The 18,979-nt window shown below is 42.4% G+C and overlaps 1 protein-coding gene across 4 annotated transcripts in view; it reads right to left on the bottom strand.

The window, feature by feature from the left end:
• Window positions 1–1,246: 1,246 nt before the first annotated feature.
• Window positions 1,247–18,979, bottom strand: part of MRPS5 (mitochondrial ribosomal protein S5) — a 36,292-nt gene continuing 18,559 nt past the window's right edge. For 2 of the 4 annotated variants that reach the window (XM_010362057.2, XM_030920942.1), the window contains exons 8-12: window positions 16,097–16,143; window positions 15,246–15,303; window positions 14,888–14,950; window positions 4,410–4,546; window positions 1,256–1,629 (exon numbers count right to left, since the gene is read on the bottom strand). In XM_010362057.2, coding sequence (XP_010360359.2) covers window positions 1,405–1,629; window positions 4,410–4,546; window positions 14,888–14,950; window positions 15,246–15,303; window positions 16,097–16,143 — 530 coding nt within the window. In that variant the 3' untranslated portion in view covers window positions 1,256–1,404. Of the gene's footprint in view, window positions 1,719–4,409; window positions 4,547–13,608; window positions 14,539–14,887; window positions 14,951–15,245; window positions 15,304–16,096; window positions 16,144–18,979 lie in introns of those variants that run through there. The other 2 variants (XM_030920941.1, XM_010362058.2) reach the window with 2 other exon arrangements.

Below are 18,979 nucleotides of genomic sequence, written 5' to 3'. Positions count from 1 at the left end.
AAGGTCTCGCTCTGCCGCCCAGGTTGGAGTGGCACGAACAAGGCTCACTGTAGCCTCAACCTCCTGCGATCAAACGATCCTCCCACTTCAGCCTCCTATGGAGCTGGGACTACAGGCGCACACCACCATGTGTGTCTAACTTTTACATTTACTTTTATTTTTTGTAGAGATGAGGTCTCACTTTGTGGCCCAGGCTGATCTCAAACTCCTGGGCTGAAGCAATTCTCCTGCCTCAGCCTCACAAAGTGCTGGGGTTACAGGCGTGAGACACCACACCCACCTGGTGACAAGGATTTTAAAGCAGCCACCATGAAAATGCTTCAGTGAGCAATTATAAACACTCTTGAAGCCATTAAAAAAAAAAAAAAGTCTCAGCAAATAGCCTCAGCAAAGAAACAGGAGATATAAAAAAGAAATCAAATGGAAATTTTAACAGAAATATACAATGATAGCCAAAGTTAAAGTACTGTATGGATGGTTCAAGAGCAGAATGGAAAGGAAAGAGAAAATAACCAGTTATTCTGAAGATAAAACAATAGAAATTACCTAAACTGAGCAACCGAGAGAAAACAGACTGGAAAAAAATTGTTAAACACAGCCTCAGGGACTCACGGACGATAATAAAAGATTGAACATTTGTGTCATCAGTGTCCCAGAAACAGGATGTGGGTGGGGCAGAAAGAGTATGCAAAGAAATAAAAAAAAAAAATATGTTCCACAGAATGGGTAAACTTTTGTAAAGCATGCATCTGATAGGGGCTTATATCTAGAAACTATAAGGAACTCAATAATAATAAAAATAACTTTTTAAATGGGTGAAGGCCCTGAATAGACGTTTCTCCAAAAAACATATACAAATGGCCAATCAGCACATGAAAAGACGCTCAACATCATCAGCCCTCAGGGAAATACAATGGTGTACAATTAATCGCCACTTAACATTGCCAACGTAGCCAACAACTTCCACTTCCACTGTGGAAAAGTTTAGCAGTTCCTCAAGGTAGTCAAGTTACTTAACTGCTCTGTCAAATGAAGTTTATCACGTTCACTTTGGATGAATGAGTTCATATATATCAGCTATAATTGCTATAGCGATTACCACTGTGTACATTATTACCGATCGGGTCAAATTATTAGCCCCGTCTCCCGAATTCATTTACTTTTGTTACTTTGGATGAATATTTAAAGTAGTCTTGAACTGAGATATGTATGTAAAGGTTCTATCACATTGGCATATAACATGTGCTCCATAAACGAAAGCTGTAATTATTTATTTCTGAAGCGTTTACAGATTAAACTTTCCTCAAAACAAACAAAAACCAAGGCCACACCCCAAGCTGTGAGGGGCTGAGTCTCTCCTGGTCTCTCCTAGGTACAGGAACCGGCTGCACAAGGCCGGAGAGCTTACGTGGCGGCTCTCTTTAAATTAGCCCACACAGAGCGTTTCATTCCCTGCGCAGCCTGCACGTCTTCCCAGTCCAGTTTGATGTCTGGAACCTCCTCTTCTGGCTCCGGATCCTTCCTCAGGGCCCCCCGGGGGGAGGCCACCACAATGGGCAAAGGGCCACATTCTTCCCGCATTTCCACAACATGGAGACCCTTCTTATCAGCCAGCTGCTGATGGGTTTCCTAGGCAAGACCAGATTCAGAACAGATTTGGTCTGAAGCACATTTGCAACATCGAGAGCAGGAACTTCCACAGGCCAGAAGAGTACAGCCTGGGGGAATTCAAAGGCCATTTCAGTGGATTTGGGTTAATGTGTTTTGTGGCTAAACTCTAATAACCTGTCACGGGTGGAGCCACTTCAGCCTCACCTGCCGCATCTGCCCACCCCAAACTGGGACAGAGGAAGGGCCTTGGCCTCTGGTCTCTTGCCTTCTAAACCCTCCTGATTATGCACCATGCTGTGCCAAACACTGCACTTGAATCTCACCAACCCCCTAGATCTAACTACCAATTTACAGTAAATATAGGGGAGATAAGACATGCAGGACCCTACAGGTATTTCAGTCAGCAACAGGCCAGGAAGCACCACAAAACAAACAACCTGGTTTCCTCAACAAAAAATCATAAGGGGGCAGGGCGGCGGGGGGCGGGAGGTGAGGGGAACCTATTTAAAAGGCATAGCAAAAACATTCATTAACCTGCTCTGCAAGCTGATTCAAACATATTGTGTAAAAAGAATTGTTTTTAATCTAACAAATGGAATGTGTTCATTTGCATGAACACTGATTGGATATTTGATGATACAAGTCACTGTTAATTTTTAGGTATGGTAATAGTATTACAGGGTATTTTTTAAAATCCTTATCTTTTCGAAGATGATACATACTGAAATATTGAGGGGTGAAATAAAATGTCTGAGATTTGGTTCAAAATAACTGGGGGTGGTACTAAGAAGCAAGACTGGTCATGAGCTGGGTGACGGCCATGGGGATTCATTGCAGAGGGAAGCCACAGAGATCTGGAAGCAGGCAGATCAGTTCAGGAGACGTTATTCATGGTACAATGACATACCTGCTATGTCAATCCCGTGATCCCAGGCCTTATGGCTGCCTTGCACTATTCTATGTATGTTTGAAATTAGAAAAGACATGAGCCATTCCACAAACAAAATAAAATAACTTATATTGGTGTATCTTTCAATCAAAGGCACATCAGCTAAATTGGTGGCATCTTTTCCTTTTTGAGTGACATACTAAATAACACAACCTTTTATAGCTGATGGCATTTTAGGAGAGATGATATATGGTAACTACATCAGAAGGTTTAAAAGACTAAAAGAAAACAAAAATATCACATAAAAGAACAAGCCTAGGCCAGGCACGGTGGCTCATGCCTGTAACCCCAGCACTTTGGGAGGCCAAGGTAGGTGGATCATGAGGTCAGGAGTTCAAGACCAGCCTGACCAACATGGTGAAACCCCGTCTCTATTAAAAATATAAAAATTAGGCCTGGCGCGGTGGCTCAAGCCTGTAATCCCAGCACTTTGGGAGGCCGAGACGGGCGGATCACGAGGTCAGGAGATCGAGACCATCCTGGCTAACATGGTGAAACCCCGTCTCTACTAAAAAATACAAAAAAAACTAGCCGGGTGAGATGGCAGGCGCCTGTAGTCCCAGCTACTCGGGAGGCTGTGGCAGGAGAACGGCGTAAACCCGGGAGGCGGAGCTTGCAGTGAGCTGAGATCCGGCCACTGCACTCCAGCCTGGGCGACAGAGCGAGACCCCGTCTCAAAAAAAAAAAAAAATATATATATATATAAAAATTAGCCGGGCATAGTGGCACGTACCTGTAGTCCCAGCTACTCAGGAGGCTGAGGCAGGAGAATCGCTTGAACCCAGGAGGCGGACATTGCAGTGAGCTGAGATGGAGCCACTGCACTCCAAACCTTGGTGACAGAGCCAGACTCCGTCTCAAAAAACAAAAACAAACAAAAACAAAAACAAAAACAGAACAAGTCTACTGGATCATAAATAAAACCAACACCTTAATTAAACCTCTAACGTTTCCACTTGGAAGTGCTCTGAAGGCTGTTTAGACAGTACCCACACACAAAAGCTGTTCAGAAAACAGAAGGCTTTTACCCAAAGCCTTCTTTTTCTTTTAATTTTCCTATTTTAAAGAGAGACATGTAAAATTTCTCCATGGATCACTCTAACTAAAACCCACTACTGTACTCCTGAAGTGTCAGGAAGTCTGCCAGAGTCCCTCAGCTAACAGGGTCAGCAAATGGAGCCCACTGAACCTGGTTGTCTTTTCTGCTCATCCACCATGCTGAGGTCTACCCATCCTTTCAAGAGATAGGCCAGCCCTGCTGGGCAGGTACAGCGGCTGCCCAAGAACGGGCGGCCGGTGTAGCCACAGCCCTGCCCTCCATGGTGGGTGACTGGGAGCCGGGCCCAGGGCTCCCACCTATGAGGAAAAGTAACCTGGCATGTTAATGTTCAGAGTTCGCACCAACCCAGGCATCAGTCTGAACCACCTACACAGGTAACAGGGAACTGACTGTGCCTGCCCTGAGTGCAGAGGTGCCCTGGGTGCTTCACCCTAGCCCCAACTGAAAGGACTAAATTAGGAAATAGACTTTCTCTTTTGATTTTACTTTTCCATACTGTTGGAGCTTTAGAACAAGCATGTGTTATTTTCCTAATAACATGTAGACTGTAATTACTGGCTTTAAAAAATGCTACTTAGAAAAACCCATGAAATACTTTTTATAAGGTAATTTTCATGAACTCGTCAGTGGATTTAACTAAACTGACGTAGTCACAGACAGCAAAGAATGCCCAGCTCCTCAGGTGGCCCCAGGAAAGCATCTCCAGGAGGCCCCAGGGCATCGCAGCCCTAATACACACAACTGAAATACAAACTAGAACTTCTGTTTCAGACCCCGGGGAAGGGTTACCTGTCTGGAGAGCCCACAGAAGAGGCCCCGGGTGAGGTTGAGCATATTAACAGACCCAGAGACCTTGGCGTACATGTCTTTGATGCCAATGAGCCGGCAGATGGTGATGATGGCTCTGTGGCAGCGGAGGCCGTAACCTAGAAAGGGAGAACCGGGTGAAAGACAGCCCACTCGCCTGCAGCGGGAGGAGTCGCCCTGCTGACGTTCGCATGGCTTCACGCTGGGCTTCGGGAAACTGGTTCACATTCTGGTATCACCACTTCCTAGTGAGCTGACCCTTGACAACTTACTTAACTTCCAAGATGACACTTCAACAGGATACTACAAGGATTAAAAAGATGACACCTACAAATATCTTGAACATGTATCCAGGGCAAAGAAACAGGATTGTTATTGAGATTAACAAACATGCATGAAAATTCCTGACACTCCAGACTCACGTTAACTAAGGATGGAGAGACACACCTCTTCTCACCCTCCTTGATAGTTACGTTACCTGAGCAGACTGGTCCACTTCCTCCTCCTGGAGAAGCTCTTCTGTTTTGGTAACACATCCTCTCCTGGCTTTCCTCCTAGCTACTGGCCTGTCCTCCCCTTCTTGCTGGCCTCTAAATCTTGGTGGGGGGTCTCCCCTCCAGCCACTTGCCCTACCCTTTTCTGCCTGTAATCCCTTCTCCAGAGAGCTTTAAAAACACAAACCAAACACGTTGTTCCCCATTTAAAGATCCCTCCTTCCCACTGTTCTCGAGATTAAAATAAAGAATGCCATGGCCTATTCAGAGCCTTCTGTGCCTGAGAGTCCTGCCTACCTCCCTAACCTCATCTAGACACATGACACCTCCTGCTGGCTTCCTCACCTTAAGGACTGCACTTGGGACTCCCTCTGCCTGGAATGTCCTCCCAGCTCTGCCCCCTTGGCTCCGTCTCTTCTTCAAGGTCCCATTCAAACTGCTCCTCCTCAGACAGGCCTTCTGTGACCATGCTATTCAAGGTGGCATCCTTCCTTCTGCCTTCCTCCCTTGTACTCTAACACAGTACCCTGATTAGGGCATTCAACAAAACCTGTTTATCCAATGTTTCCCATGAATGGAAGATGGCCCCCATAAGGGCCAGGATATTGTTTGCTCACCGCAGTGTCCCCAGAGCCTACAGCAGCATCTGGCAAATGCAGGTGGAGTGAGGGAGCTGCAGGGTCCAAGTTTGGCCTCTAACATTCTTATTTGCCAGACATAAAACTCAGCACACACCTCTTATGCTCCAAGGCAGAAGATCTCCTCTGGAAGTTGGACATTACTGGCTTTCTAGTTTGACTTTTTATGGTCAAGAACTATTCCTTCTACTTGAAAGGGTCAATGAACTGTGGCCTCCATAACTATGCTAGAGCACGCAGGAACTTAAGAGGATAGCTAAAGACAGGTCACAATGGGGTCCTTTGTTCTTCCAGGTGGAGTTATTTACACACAGAACAGGTGCCATCCATGTCTGGATGAGCACGGGTGCACACACACCTAGAGAGAGGTACACGTGGAAAGGGGCATCGTGCAGATTCTGGAAGCAGCTGAGAGGCAGCCTCTACCCTGCCACTGCTCGCTGGATAACCGTGACAAGAAGGGCCCCCTTAAAATACTTACTTGGCAGGGCTGCTGGTGAGCACCGCGAAGGTGTGTAATACAGTACCTGGACCAGCACAGACAGTGCATGAACGCTGCCACTGCGTGACACACACACCAACACCCACGTGGTCGTGGTAGTGGTCGGTCCCATGGTAATGATTTCACTACCTTCCAGGCAGAGACTGTGTCAAAAAACACTGAATAAACATGGCCACGTTTTGCAGTGCCGTGTGTGGAACTGAACACTGTTCTACAGCCGAGGCAGAAGTGCTCCATGGTGAAATAAATTTGGGAACGCCACACCCTCCATTTCTCTTGGGAGATTCATATTGCATGGCAGTGCATCCATGACTGCAACATTCACAAAGATGCACAAACACTTTTGGTGCCTTTCCTTAATCCAGTTCTGCCATTTGGCATCCTTTTTGGAGTAACACCTTTTCTATCTCCTACAGAACTGGTAACACATAGGCGACGTCGTTTAGGACATGCCTATTTGAACATGTATGTACAAAATGTCTATACAGGTGTATGTATTTAGGAAATGTGTAATGGTCTACATAATACAAAAACCTGAAAAATACAGCTTTGATTAGAAGACAGGAAAGATTTTCAAAGGTAGCTTCTTCAATTAAATTACAATTACAGCAGTCACTTGAATAGGATTTCGTTCCAAGATAGCTGAATAGGAACAGCTCCAGTCTGCCGCTCCCAGCATGAGCGACGCAGAAGACAGCTGATTTCTGCATTTTCAACTGAGGTACCTGGTTCATCTCACTGGGACTGGTTGGACGGTGGGTGCAGCCCATGAAGCAGGGTGAGGCATCGCTTCACCTGGGAAGCACAAGGGGTCAGGGGATTTCCCTTTCCTAGCCAAGGAAAGCTGTGACAGACTGTACCAGGAAAATTGGAACACTGCCCCCTACATACTGCGCTTTTCCAACGGTCGTAGCAGACGGCACACCCGGAGATTACACCCCGTGCCTGGCTCAGCAGGTCCCACGCACACGAAGCCTTGCTCACTGCTAGCACAGCAGTCCCAGGTCGAGCTGTGAGGCAGCCGCCCTGGCTAGGGGAGGGGCGTCCGCCATTGCTGAGGCTTGAGCAGGTAAACAAAGCAGCCAGGAAGGTCGAACTGGGTGGAGCCCACGGCAGCTCAACAAGGCCCACCTGCCTCTGTAGACTCCACTTCAGTGTGCAGGGCATAGCGGAACAAAAGGCAGCAGAAACTTCTGCAGACTTAAACGTCCCTGTCTGACAGCTCTGAAGACAGCAGTGGTTCTCCCAGCATGGTGTTTGAGCTCTGAGAATGGACAGACTGCCTCCTCAAGTGGGTCCCTCACCCCCGTGTAGCCTGAGAGACACCTCCCAGAAGGGGCCGACTGACACCTCATACAGCCGGGTGCCCCTCTGAGACAAAGCTTCAACAGGAAGGATCAGGCAGCAATATTTCCAGCTCTGCAGCCTCCGCTGGTGACACCCAGGCAACCAGGGTCTGAAGTGGACCTCCAGCAAACTCCAACAGACCTGCAGCTGAGGGCCCTGAATGTTAGAAGGGAAACTAACAAACAGAAAGGACATCCGCACCAAAACCCCATCACCATCATCAAAGACCAAAGGTAGATAAAACCACAAAGATGGGGACAAATTGAGCAGAAAAGCTGAAAACTCTAAAAACCAGAGCGCCTCTTCTCCTCCAAAGGATCCCAGCTCCTCACCAGCAACAGAACAAAGCTGGACGGAGAATGACTTTGACAAGTTGGCAGAAGTAGACTTCAGAAAGTCAGTAATAACAAACTTCTCCGAGCTAAAGGAGGATGTTCGAACTCCATCACAAGGAAGCTAAAAACCTTGAAAAAAGATTAGACGAATGGCTAACTAGCATAAACAGTGTAGAGAAGACTTTAAATGATCTGATGGAGCTGAAAACCATGGCACGAGAACTACGTGACAAATCCACAAGCTTCAGCAGCCGATTCGATCAAGTGGAAGAAAGGGTATCAGTGATTAAAGATCAAATGAATGAGATGAAGCAAGAAGTTTAGAGAAAAAAGAGTAAAAAGAAACGAACAAGCTTCCAAGAAATATGGGTCTATGTAAAAAGGCCAAATCTCCATTTGATTGGTGTACCTGAAAGTGACAGGGAGAATGGAACCAAGCTGGAAAACACTCTTCAGGATATTATCCAGGAGAACTTCCCCAACCTAGCAAGGCACAACAACATCCAAATTCAGGAATTACAGAGAATGCCACAAAGATACTCCTCGAGAAGAGAATCTGACATAATTGCCAGATTCACCAAGGTGGAAATGAAGGAAAAAATCTTAAGGGCAGCCAGAGAGAAAGGTCACGTTACCCACAAAGGGAAGCCCATCAGACTAACAGCAGATCTCTCAGCAGAAACTCTACAAGCCAGAAGAGAGTGGGGGCCAATATTCAACATTCTTAAAAGAATTTTTCAACCCAGAATTTCATATCCAGCCAAAGTAAGCTTCATAAGTGAAGGAAAAATAAAATCCTTTACACACAAGCAAATGCTGAGAGATTTTGTCACCACCAGGATTGCCTTACAAAAGCTCCTGAAGGAAGCACTAAACCTGGAAAGGAACAACCGGTACCAGCCACTGCAAAAACATGTCAAATTGTAAAGACCATCGATGTCGGCTGGGCGCGGTGGCTCAAGCCTGTAATCCCAGCACTTTGGGAGGCCAAGACGGGCGGATCACGAGGTCAGGAGATCAAGACCATCCTGGCTAACACGGTGAAACCCCGTCTCTACTAAAAAAAATACAAAAAACTAGCCGGGCGAGGTGGCGGGCGCCTGTAGTCCCAGCTACCCGGGAGGCTGAGGCAGGAGAATGGCGCAAACCTGGGAGGCGGAGCTTGCAGTGAGCTGAGATCCAGCCACTGCACTCCAGCCTGGGCAGCAGAGCGAGACTCTGTCTCCAAAAAAAAAAAAAAAAAAAAAAAGACCATCAATGTTAGGAAGAAACTGCATCAACTAACTGGCAAAATAACCAGTTAACATCATAATGACAGGATCAAATTCATACATAACAATATTAACCTTAAATGTAAATGGGCTAAATGCCCCAATTAAAAGACACAGACTAGCAAATTGGATAAAGAGTCAAGACCCATCAGTGTGCTGTATCCAGGAGACCTATCTCACATGCAGAGACACACACAGGTTCAAAATAAAGGGCTGGAGGAAGATCTACCAAGCAAATGGAAAGAAAGAAAAAAAGAAAAAAAAAAAAAGCAAGGGTTACAATCCTAGTCTCTGATAAAATAGACTTTAAACCAACAAAGATCAAAACAGACAAAGAAGGCCATTACATAATGGTAAAGGGATCAATTCAACAAGAAGAGCTAACTATCCTAAATATATAGGCACCCAATACAGGAGCACCCAGATTCATAAAGCAAGCCCTCAGAGACCATCAAAGAGACTCAGACTCCCACATAATAATAACGGGAGACTTTAACACCCCACTGTCAATATTAGACAGATCAATGAGACAGAAGGTTAACAAGGACATCCAGGAAGCAGACCTAACAGACATCTACAGAACTCTCCACCCCAAATCAACAGAATATACATTCTTCTCAGCACCACATTGCACTTACTCCAAAACTGACCACATAGTTGGAAGTAAAGCACTCCTCAGCAAATGTAAAAGAACAGAAATTATAACAAACTGTCTCTCAGACCACAGTGCAATCAAACTAGAACTCAGGATTAAGAAACTCACTCAAAACCACACAACTACATGGAAAATGAACAACCTGCTCCTGAATGACTACTGGGTACATAATGAAATGAAGGCAGAAATAAAGATGTTCTTTGAAACCAATGAGAACAAAGACACAACGTACCAGAATCTCTGGCACATATTTAAAGCAGTGTGTAGAGGGAAATTTATAGCACTAAATGCCCACAAGAGAAAGGAGGAAAGATCTAAAATCAACACCCTAACATCATAATTAAAAGAACTAGAGAAGCAAGAGCACACACATTCAAAAGCTAGCAGAAGGCAAGAAATAACTAAGATCAGAGCAGAAATGAAGGAGACAGATACACAAAAGACCCTTCAAAAAAATTGATGAATCCAGGAGCTGGTTTTTTGAAAAGATCAACAAAATTGATAGACCGCTAGCAAGACTAATAAAGAGAGAAGAATCAAATAGACACAATTTAAAAATCACCACCGATCCCACAGAAATAAAAACTACCATCAGAGAATACTATAAACACCTCTACACAAACTAGAAAATCTAGAAGAAATGGATAAATTCCTGGACACACACACCCTCCCAAGACTAAATCAGGAAGAAGCTGAATTGCTGAATAGACCAATAACAAGCTCTGAAACTGAGGTAATAATTAATAGTCTAACAACCAAAAAAAGTCCAGGACCAGACAGATTCATAGCCGAATTCTACCAGAGGTACAAAGAGGAGCTGGTACCATTCCTTCTGAAACTATTACAATCAATAGAAAAAGAGGGAATCCTCCCTAACAAATTTTATGAGGCCAGCATCATCCTGATACCAAAGCCTGGCAGAGATACAACAAAAAAAGAGAATTTTAGACCAATATCCCTGATGAATATCGATGCGAAAATCCTCAATAAAATATTGGCAAACCAAATCCAGCAGCACATCAAAAAGCTTCTCCAACATGATCAAGTCAGCTTCATCCCTGGGATGCAAGACTGGTTCAACATATGCAAATCAATTAATGTAATCCAGCATATAAACAGAACCAAATCTCAAAACCACATGATTATCTCAATAGATGCAGAAAAGGCCTTTGACAAAATTCAACAGCCCTTCATGCTAAAAACTCTCAATACACTAGGTATTGATGGAACGTATCTCAAAATAATAAGAACTATTTATGACAAACCCACATCCAATATCATAGTGAATGGGCAAAAACTTGAAGCATTCCCTTAGAAAACTGGCACAAGACAGGGATGCCCTCTCTCACCACTCCTATTCAACATAGTGTTGGAAGTTCTGGCCAGGGCAATCAGGCAGGAGAAAGAAATAAAAGGTATTCAATTAGGAAAAGAGGAAGTCAAATTGTCCCTGTTTGCAGATGACATGATTGTATATTTAGAAAACCCCATCATCTCAGCCCAAAATCTCCTTAAGCTGATAGGCACCTTCAGCAAAGTCTCAGGATACAAAATTAATGTGCAAAAATCACAAGCATTCTTATACACCAATAACAGACAAACAGAGTCAAATCATGAGTGAACTCCCATTCACAATTGCTTCAAAGAGAATAAAATACCTAGGAATCCAACTTACAAAAGATGTGAAGGACCTCTTCAAGGAGAACTACAAACCACTGCTCAACGAAGTAAGAGGACACAAACAAATGGAAGAACATTCTGTGCTCATGGATAGGAAGAATCAGCATCGTGAAAATGGCCATGGTGCCCAAAGTAATTTATAGATTCAATGCCATCCCCGTCAAGCTACCAATGACTTTCTTCACAGAATTGGAAAAAACTACTTTAAAGTTCATATGGAAACAAAAAAGAGCCCACATTGCCAAGACAATCCCAAGCAAAAAGAACAAAGCTGGAGGCATCATGCTACCTGACTTCAAAATACACTACAAGGTTACAGTAACCAAAACAGCATGGTACTGGTACCAAAACAGAGATACAGACCAACGGAATAGAACAGAGGCCTCAGAAATAACACCACACATCTACAACCATCGGATCTTTGACAAACCTGACAAAAACAAGAAATGGGGAAAGGATTCTCTATTTAATAAATGGTGCTGGGAAAACTGGCTAGCCATATGTACAAAGCTGAAACTGGATCCCTTCCTTACACCTTATACAAAAATTAATTCAAGATGGATTAAAGACTTAAATGTTAGACCTAAAACCATAAAAACCCTAGAAGAAAACCTAGGCAATACCATTCAGGACATAGGCATGGGCAAGGACTTCATGACTAAAATACCAAAAGCAATTGGCAACAAAAGCCAAAATAGACAAATGGGATCTAATTAAACTAAAGAGCTTCTGCATGGCAAAAGAAACTACCATCAGAGTGAACAGGCAACCTACAAAACAGGAGAAAATTTTTGCAATCTACCCATCTGACAAAGGGCTAATATCCAGAATCTACAAAGAACTTAAACAAATTTACAAGAAAAAAATTAAACTACCATATCAAAAAGTGGGCAAAGGATATGAACAGACACTTTCCAAAAGAAGACATTTATGCAGCCAACAGACACATGAAAAAATGCTCATCATCACTGGTTTTGCAAATCAAAATCACAATGAGATATCATCTCACACCAGTTAGAATGGCGATCATTAAAGAGTCAGGAAACAACAGGTGCTGGAGAAGATGTGGAGAAATAGGAACACTTTTACACTGTTGGTGGGGGTATAAACTAGTTCAACCATTGTGGAAGACAGTGTGGCGATTCCTCAAGGATCTAGAACTAGAAATACCATTTGACCCATCCTGGCTAACACGGTGAAACCCCGTCTCTACTAAAAACTACAAAAAACTAGCCGGGTGAGGTGGCGTGCGCCTGTAGTCCCAGCTACTCGGGAGGCTGAGGCAGGAGAATGGCGTAAACCCGGGAGGCAGAGCTTGCATTGAGCTGAGATCCGGCCACTGTACTCCAGCCTGGGCGACAGAGCGAGACTCCGTCTCAAAAAAAAAAAAGAAATACCATTTGACCCAGCCATCCCATTACAAGGTATATACCCAAAGGTTTATAAATCATGCTACTATAAACATGCACACGTATGTTTATTGCGGCACTATTCACAATAGCAACGACTTGGAACCAACCCAAATGTCCATCAATGACAGACTGGATTAAGAAAATGTGGCACCTGGCCGGGCACGGTGGCTCAAGCCTGTAATCCCAGCACTTTGGGAGGCCGAGACAGGCAGATCACAAGGTCAGGAGATTGAGACCATCCTGGCTAACATGGTGAAACCCTGTCTCTACTAAAAAAATACAAAAAACTAGCCAGGCAAGGTGGCGGGCGCCTGTAGTCCCAGCTACTCGGGAGGCTGAGGCAGGAGAATGCCGTGAACCCGGGAGCGGAGAACCTTGTAAGTGAGCTGAGATCAGGCCACTGCACTCCAGCCTGGGCGACAGAACGAGACTCCGTCTCAAAAAAAAAAAAAAAAAAAAAAAAGGAAAGAAAGAAAATGTGGCACTTATTCACCATGGAATACTATGCAGCCATAAAAATGGATAAGTTCATGTCCTTTGTAGGGACATGGATGAAGCTGGAAACCATCATTCTGAGCAAACTATCGCAAGGACAGAAAACCAAACACCGCATGTTCTCACTCATAGGTGGGAATTGAACAATGGGATCACTTGGACATAGGGCGGAGAACATCTCACACTGGGGCCTGTTGTGGGGAGGGGGGATAGGGGAGGGACAGCATTAGGAGATATACCTAATGTAAATGATGAGTTAACGGGTGCAGCAAACCAACACGGCACATGGATACCTATGTAACAAACCTGCACGTTGTGCACATGTACCCTAGAACTTAAAGTATAAAAAAAAAGAAAACATGAATATAATACATGAACATATGGGGACCTTGCCAGAGAAATTATTTTTAAAATATAAATTGTAGCAGTCATTCAAAACTCATTCAGATATAAATGTGTCTAAACCACGCTGCTCAACGTAAGTATGATCCAAGCCATAAGCAGAAGCCATAATTTTAAATGTTCTCACAGATACATTTTTTCAATTTTTTAAAAAAGTTTATTTAGTGACGTGTTTTATTAACCCAACATGTCTAAACATTATCATTTAAAATGTAATCAATGCAATAATATTTTTGAGATTTTATATTCTTGTTTTGTACTAGGTATTTGAATTCTGGTGTGTATTTGACAATTAGAGCACATCTCAATAGCCACATGTTAAGTGCTCAATAGCTAGGCTGGCTAGTGACTAGTGACTGCTGTATGGGACAGCACAGATCTAAACCTTGAAGTCCACTTAACACCTTTTCTAAAGACAAAATAGGTGGTTTTTATCCAGCACTTAAATCATTAATTATGGCTTTAAAGCAGAAGGCAGGTTCTGGTGCATTAACACAACTGATTCTGTATTTGAGGGTTTTTTCTCCTGATTTATTCCAAGCCATGGCTCTAGCAAAGTTGTATTAGAAGCTTTGATATGAAAATTTAACATTTTATCTCTTCTGACTCAAACTTTTTGAGATTTAAATACCAAGTTATATAAAATCATTTTTTACTGATTTTATATAATCAGTAAAATGCAAATCAGAAGGTTCAAGAATCCTACAACTCAGAGACCACTAGGCATGACTGCCCTAGCCCATGACCCTGCACTCTGTCTGCCTGCCTGCTTGTCCACAGAACAGGAAAGGCCATCTCTGCAGCATCCCTAGTGCCCAGCACAGCACCCAGCTCACAGAAGGCATCCAATCAGAATGTGATGAGCAGTAAACACCTGGACCTGAGTAAGTTAGAACAGAAACACCTAAATGCATCAATGAATTCCCTATGAGGAACTCATGTTCCCCCTCCTCCAAACCCTACCAATCGCTCAGGTGCTATTTCCTGTTTCCAGTGTGCTCTCCCCACGTAAATTTTTTCTGGAACAGGCCTGTGCTCACAGGAGCCTGTGTGCCTTGACTATTCTTATTTCTCCAACAGCCTCATCGTTCTTAAACCTAACATAAGCCTTTACATTTTGGTGTTTCCAAGATGAGTTCAACTAAAGATGAACAAAAATAGAGGAGAGGATAGACCCGTTATAATTTCTCTGCTTTATCATCGACAAATGGGAAGAGTTTTAAAGTTACCTTTGGGTTGTTTCTTCATCTTGATATGCGTCCTTCTAAATCTTAATGAAATATCATGGAATACTGGAGGGTAAAAACATAAACACAGAAGGATTAGGTGTGTGGCTTTAATAAGCCTTTGCAAATATCGCAAAGCAACTTATACCAGCCTCAACAGCCAGCACATACTGACCGAAGATAAATGGTAAGCTCTGATTTCATTCACTTTAGTAATCTTCTTAGATTTGTTTTCACACTTCATGTATTTGTAAGAGTGTAGTAAGAGAGAAACACAAAGATACTTATAGAGATATATTACCACACATACTTTAACAAATGTAATCCTGCAAATTAAAAAAAAAAATAGATTAACACTCACTTGTATGGTCTTCATATCGTTCTATATAATGCAAATAGTGAACTGCTTTGTTCTTTGCCTGAAAGAAGGAAAATGCTTTTCTTAAATCTATTGTTGAAATTCACATCTTTTCAAGGATTCCAAAAATATCTTTAAAAATGTTTCATTACTAAAAATTCACTTATGCAAAAAAGTTAGTATATACTTCTAAAATATAAAGACTTATTTTTTAAAACTCTTAACCACAATATCACTATCACCCCTAAAAAAATTAACAATAATTCCTGGCTAGACGTGGTGGCTCACATCTGTAATCCCAGCACTTTGAGAGGCCGAGGCAGGCCAATCACTCGAGGTCAGGAGTTCGAGACCAGTCTGACCAACATGGAGAAATCCCATCTCTACCAAAAATACAAAAATTAGCCAGGCCTGGTGGTGTGCACCTGTAATCCCAGCTACTTGTGAGGTTGAGGCAGGAGAATCGCTTGAAGTCAGGAGGCGGAAGTTGCAGTGAGCCAAGACCACACCATTGCACCCCAGCCTGGCGACAAGAGTGAGGCAATGTCTCAAAAAAAAAAAAAAAAAAAAAAAAAATTAACAATCCCTTAGTATCTTCAAACATTCTGTCAGCGTTCAAACTTTCACAGTTGTCTCATAACTTGGCTAGGCAATTAAAAATCTGATTTAAAAAAATGGTGCAAAGAAATATAAGTACTTCTGAAACCGATTTTTATGAGCTAATTAACCCTTGACAGCAAGCCTCATGGGAAGGTTCTGGGACAAATTATTATTGCTTTGTGGTTCCCACTGTGTCCAGCATATAACTTACTAATCTTTTACTGAGTGTCAACAAAGGAAAAAAACGCACATACTTTCCTGAAAGCGTCCGTCCGATCAGTGGCTTTCCCAATAGCAAAACCTTTAAACAAAAAAGCAAAAATAAGAAAAGAGACAGAAATTTGGCCCACGTGGTTTTCGCCACATTTCAAGTTTCTGCTCCTACGATATTTCATAGCACTTCATCTTTCTACCACCCACAAAAGACTTGCTATACAAAACCAGTAACAGGCTGGTGTGATGACTCACATCTGTAATCTCAGCACTTCAGGAGCCTGAGGTGGGACGATCGCTTGAGCCCAGGAGTTTGAGACCAGCCTGAGCAACACGGCAATGCTCTCTGTCTCTATTAAAAACAAAATTTAAAAAATTTGCCAGGCATGTTGGTGCATGACTGTGGTCCCAAATACTCAGGAGGATGAGGTGGGAGGATTACTTGAGTTTAGGAGTTTGAGGGTACAGTGAGCTATGACTGCACCATTGTACTCCAGATAGAGCAATACCCTGTCTCAAAACAAAACCAGAACAAAAAAACTAACAATAACAAAGCATGAGGTTACAGAGATCAGTTTTGAAGCATCCTGGAAATAACAAATTTAGATGTATTTATAAAATCCAAGGTTAGATGCCGCCTTTTAAAAACAGCTAGATAAAATACGCTCAATTTTTAAAAAACTAAATATGTTCTAAATTAATTAGGCAAATCACTTTGGACATTTAAAGATAGATTAAAATAATCAGAAAGGGCCCGGGTGCGGTGGTTCACGCCTATAACCCCAGCACTTTGGGAGGCCAAGATGAACAGATTGCTTGAGCTCAGGAGTTCACAATGAGCCTGGGCAACATAGTGAGACCCTGTCTCTATCAAAAATACAAAAATTAGCCAGGCATAGTGGTAGGTGCCTGTAATCCTTGCTACTCAAGAGGCTGAGGTTGCAGGATCACTTGAGCTCAGAAGGTTGAGAGTGCAGTGAGCCGTGATGGTGCGACTGCACTCCACGCTGGGTGACACAGCAAGACCCTGTCTCAGGAAGGAAAAAATATCAGAAAGGGTGGGAAAAAACATCCACTGCTATAGAGTAAAACCATGATTTCAATGGAACTTCAAATGGAATTCAGATTTTAATTAACCAGGAAACCATAGTAATGACTCTTTATAGTTTATGAACACTTCACTACGAAACACAATTTACCAGCAGTTACAGAGATACTGCCATTATTTGCTGCCACTGTATTTTGTTTTTAACAATGTATTTTGTTTTTAAATTATACATGGGAAAATAACATAAAACAATACTGCTCCATAAGACACATGGGACCTCTGAGCCCTGGGACGAAAGAGGCTGCGAATGCCAATTCCTAGTTTAAACAAAACAAACTAAACCATGGAGTCCTAGAGGAAAATACGGGGAAACTTACTAACACTTATAATCTTCAAATGAGGCTTTCTAAGCAAGACACAAACCCGAAGTGGTAACTAATATTTACAACCCAGTAGTGATATAAGACTGATAAATTTGCCACAGAGCTTAAAACTTCTGTGTGGAAAAAAATTAAAACCTAAGTCAAAATATCGGACTGACAAAGGGCTAATGTCCTTAACTCACGAAGAGCTTATACCATTCAATAAGGAAAATAATAACCACCCAATAGAAAAATGAGCAAAGCACATAAACCAACAGATCTCAAAAAGGAAGTAACAACAGCCAATACACATGTAAAAGGCTGTTCAAGCTCTCAGTTTAAAAAATAAAAGTCAAAACTGAGAGATTTGTTTCACAGATCATACTGACAATCAGTAAGGTCTGATGACACCCGAAGCTGGCAAGGGTGAGATGGTGTAGAGGAACACAGACATGGATGTAGCCTTTTGTGGGGAGGCAATCTAGCAATATTTATCAACACTTAAAATATGTCTAACCTTGGGGCAGCAATTTCACCGCAAGAAGTTTCCCCTATTGATATACTTGCAGCAGTAAAACAAATTACATATACATGAACCACACTGTTTTTTATAATTAGTAAAACTCTGGAAACAACCTAAATATTCAGCAACAGGGAAAAGGTTACAAAACTTATCCATGGACAATGGAACACTTTGCAAACAGTGCAAAGAATCAAGGAGAATGTTTATGTTAATCTGAGTATTAATATCTCTGAATATAATACTATGTAAGAAAATCAAGGTGTAAAATGATGGCTATAATGTGATTCCTTTGTGTAAATTTTTTTTAAAGATATGTGATAATAATATGAACATAAAATTTAGGAAAACTACAAAAGTAGCTGTAAGGCTTGGTTTCCTTTGGCCACATACTATATACATGCATTACTTCAGTATGGGCTAACTAGGCCATTTTCCTGTGTTCCTTTCCTTCAAAAGACACGAATATATTTCAAAAACGAGTGTCCACTATGGTAACTATACATAGGAGAAAATTTAAATCAGCAAACCTACTAATTGGAGTAAACACTATTAACCTTGACAGTGTTTAGTTTTCCAGTCTTTTCTTGGTATATAAATACACTTAAAAAAACAAAACAAAACTAGAATTTGATAAGCTCTTATAGAAAGCTTTTGTTTTTTTCAACTTAGCATTATAAGTAATTTCCCATAATTCTTTAACAGATACAGAATATTACACCGTATGGCTACATTGTTTTTATTACCATGACCCTGTCGAACATTTAGTGTTTTTCTCCCTCATTTTCCACTATTATACATAATAACGTCTTCAGCCTTTTATAGTATTCCTTTTCCTCAGAGGAAAAGGCAAGTATAGTACAGTCTATTCTCTCTTTTCTAGGGGAAGTCATGGGCTTACCACAAGCTTTGTGAACTGAAACCACTAAAAGGTTTAATCAGCAGAAAAAGCCTGGCCAGCAGCATGAGCCCATGGGTTCCACAGCACGGCCCC

The sequence above is a fragment of the Rhinopithecus roxellana genome, chromosome 17 (assembly GCF_007565055.1).
Source record: "Rhinopithecus roxellana isolate Shanxi Qingling chromosome 17, ASM756505v1, whole genome shotgun sequence".
Classification (NCBI taxonomy): Eukaryota; Metazoa; Chordata; class Mammalia; order Primates; family Cercopithecidae; genus Rhinopithecus; species Rhinopithecus roxellana.
The sequence above is the reverse complement of the archived record's forward strand: the minus strand, read 5'-3'. Positions and strand labels throughout refer to the sequence as shown.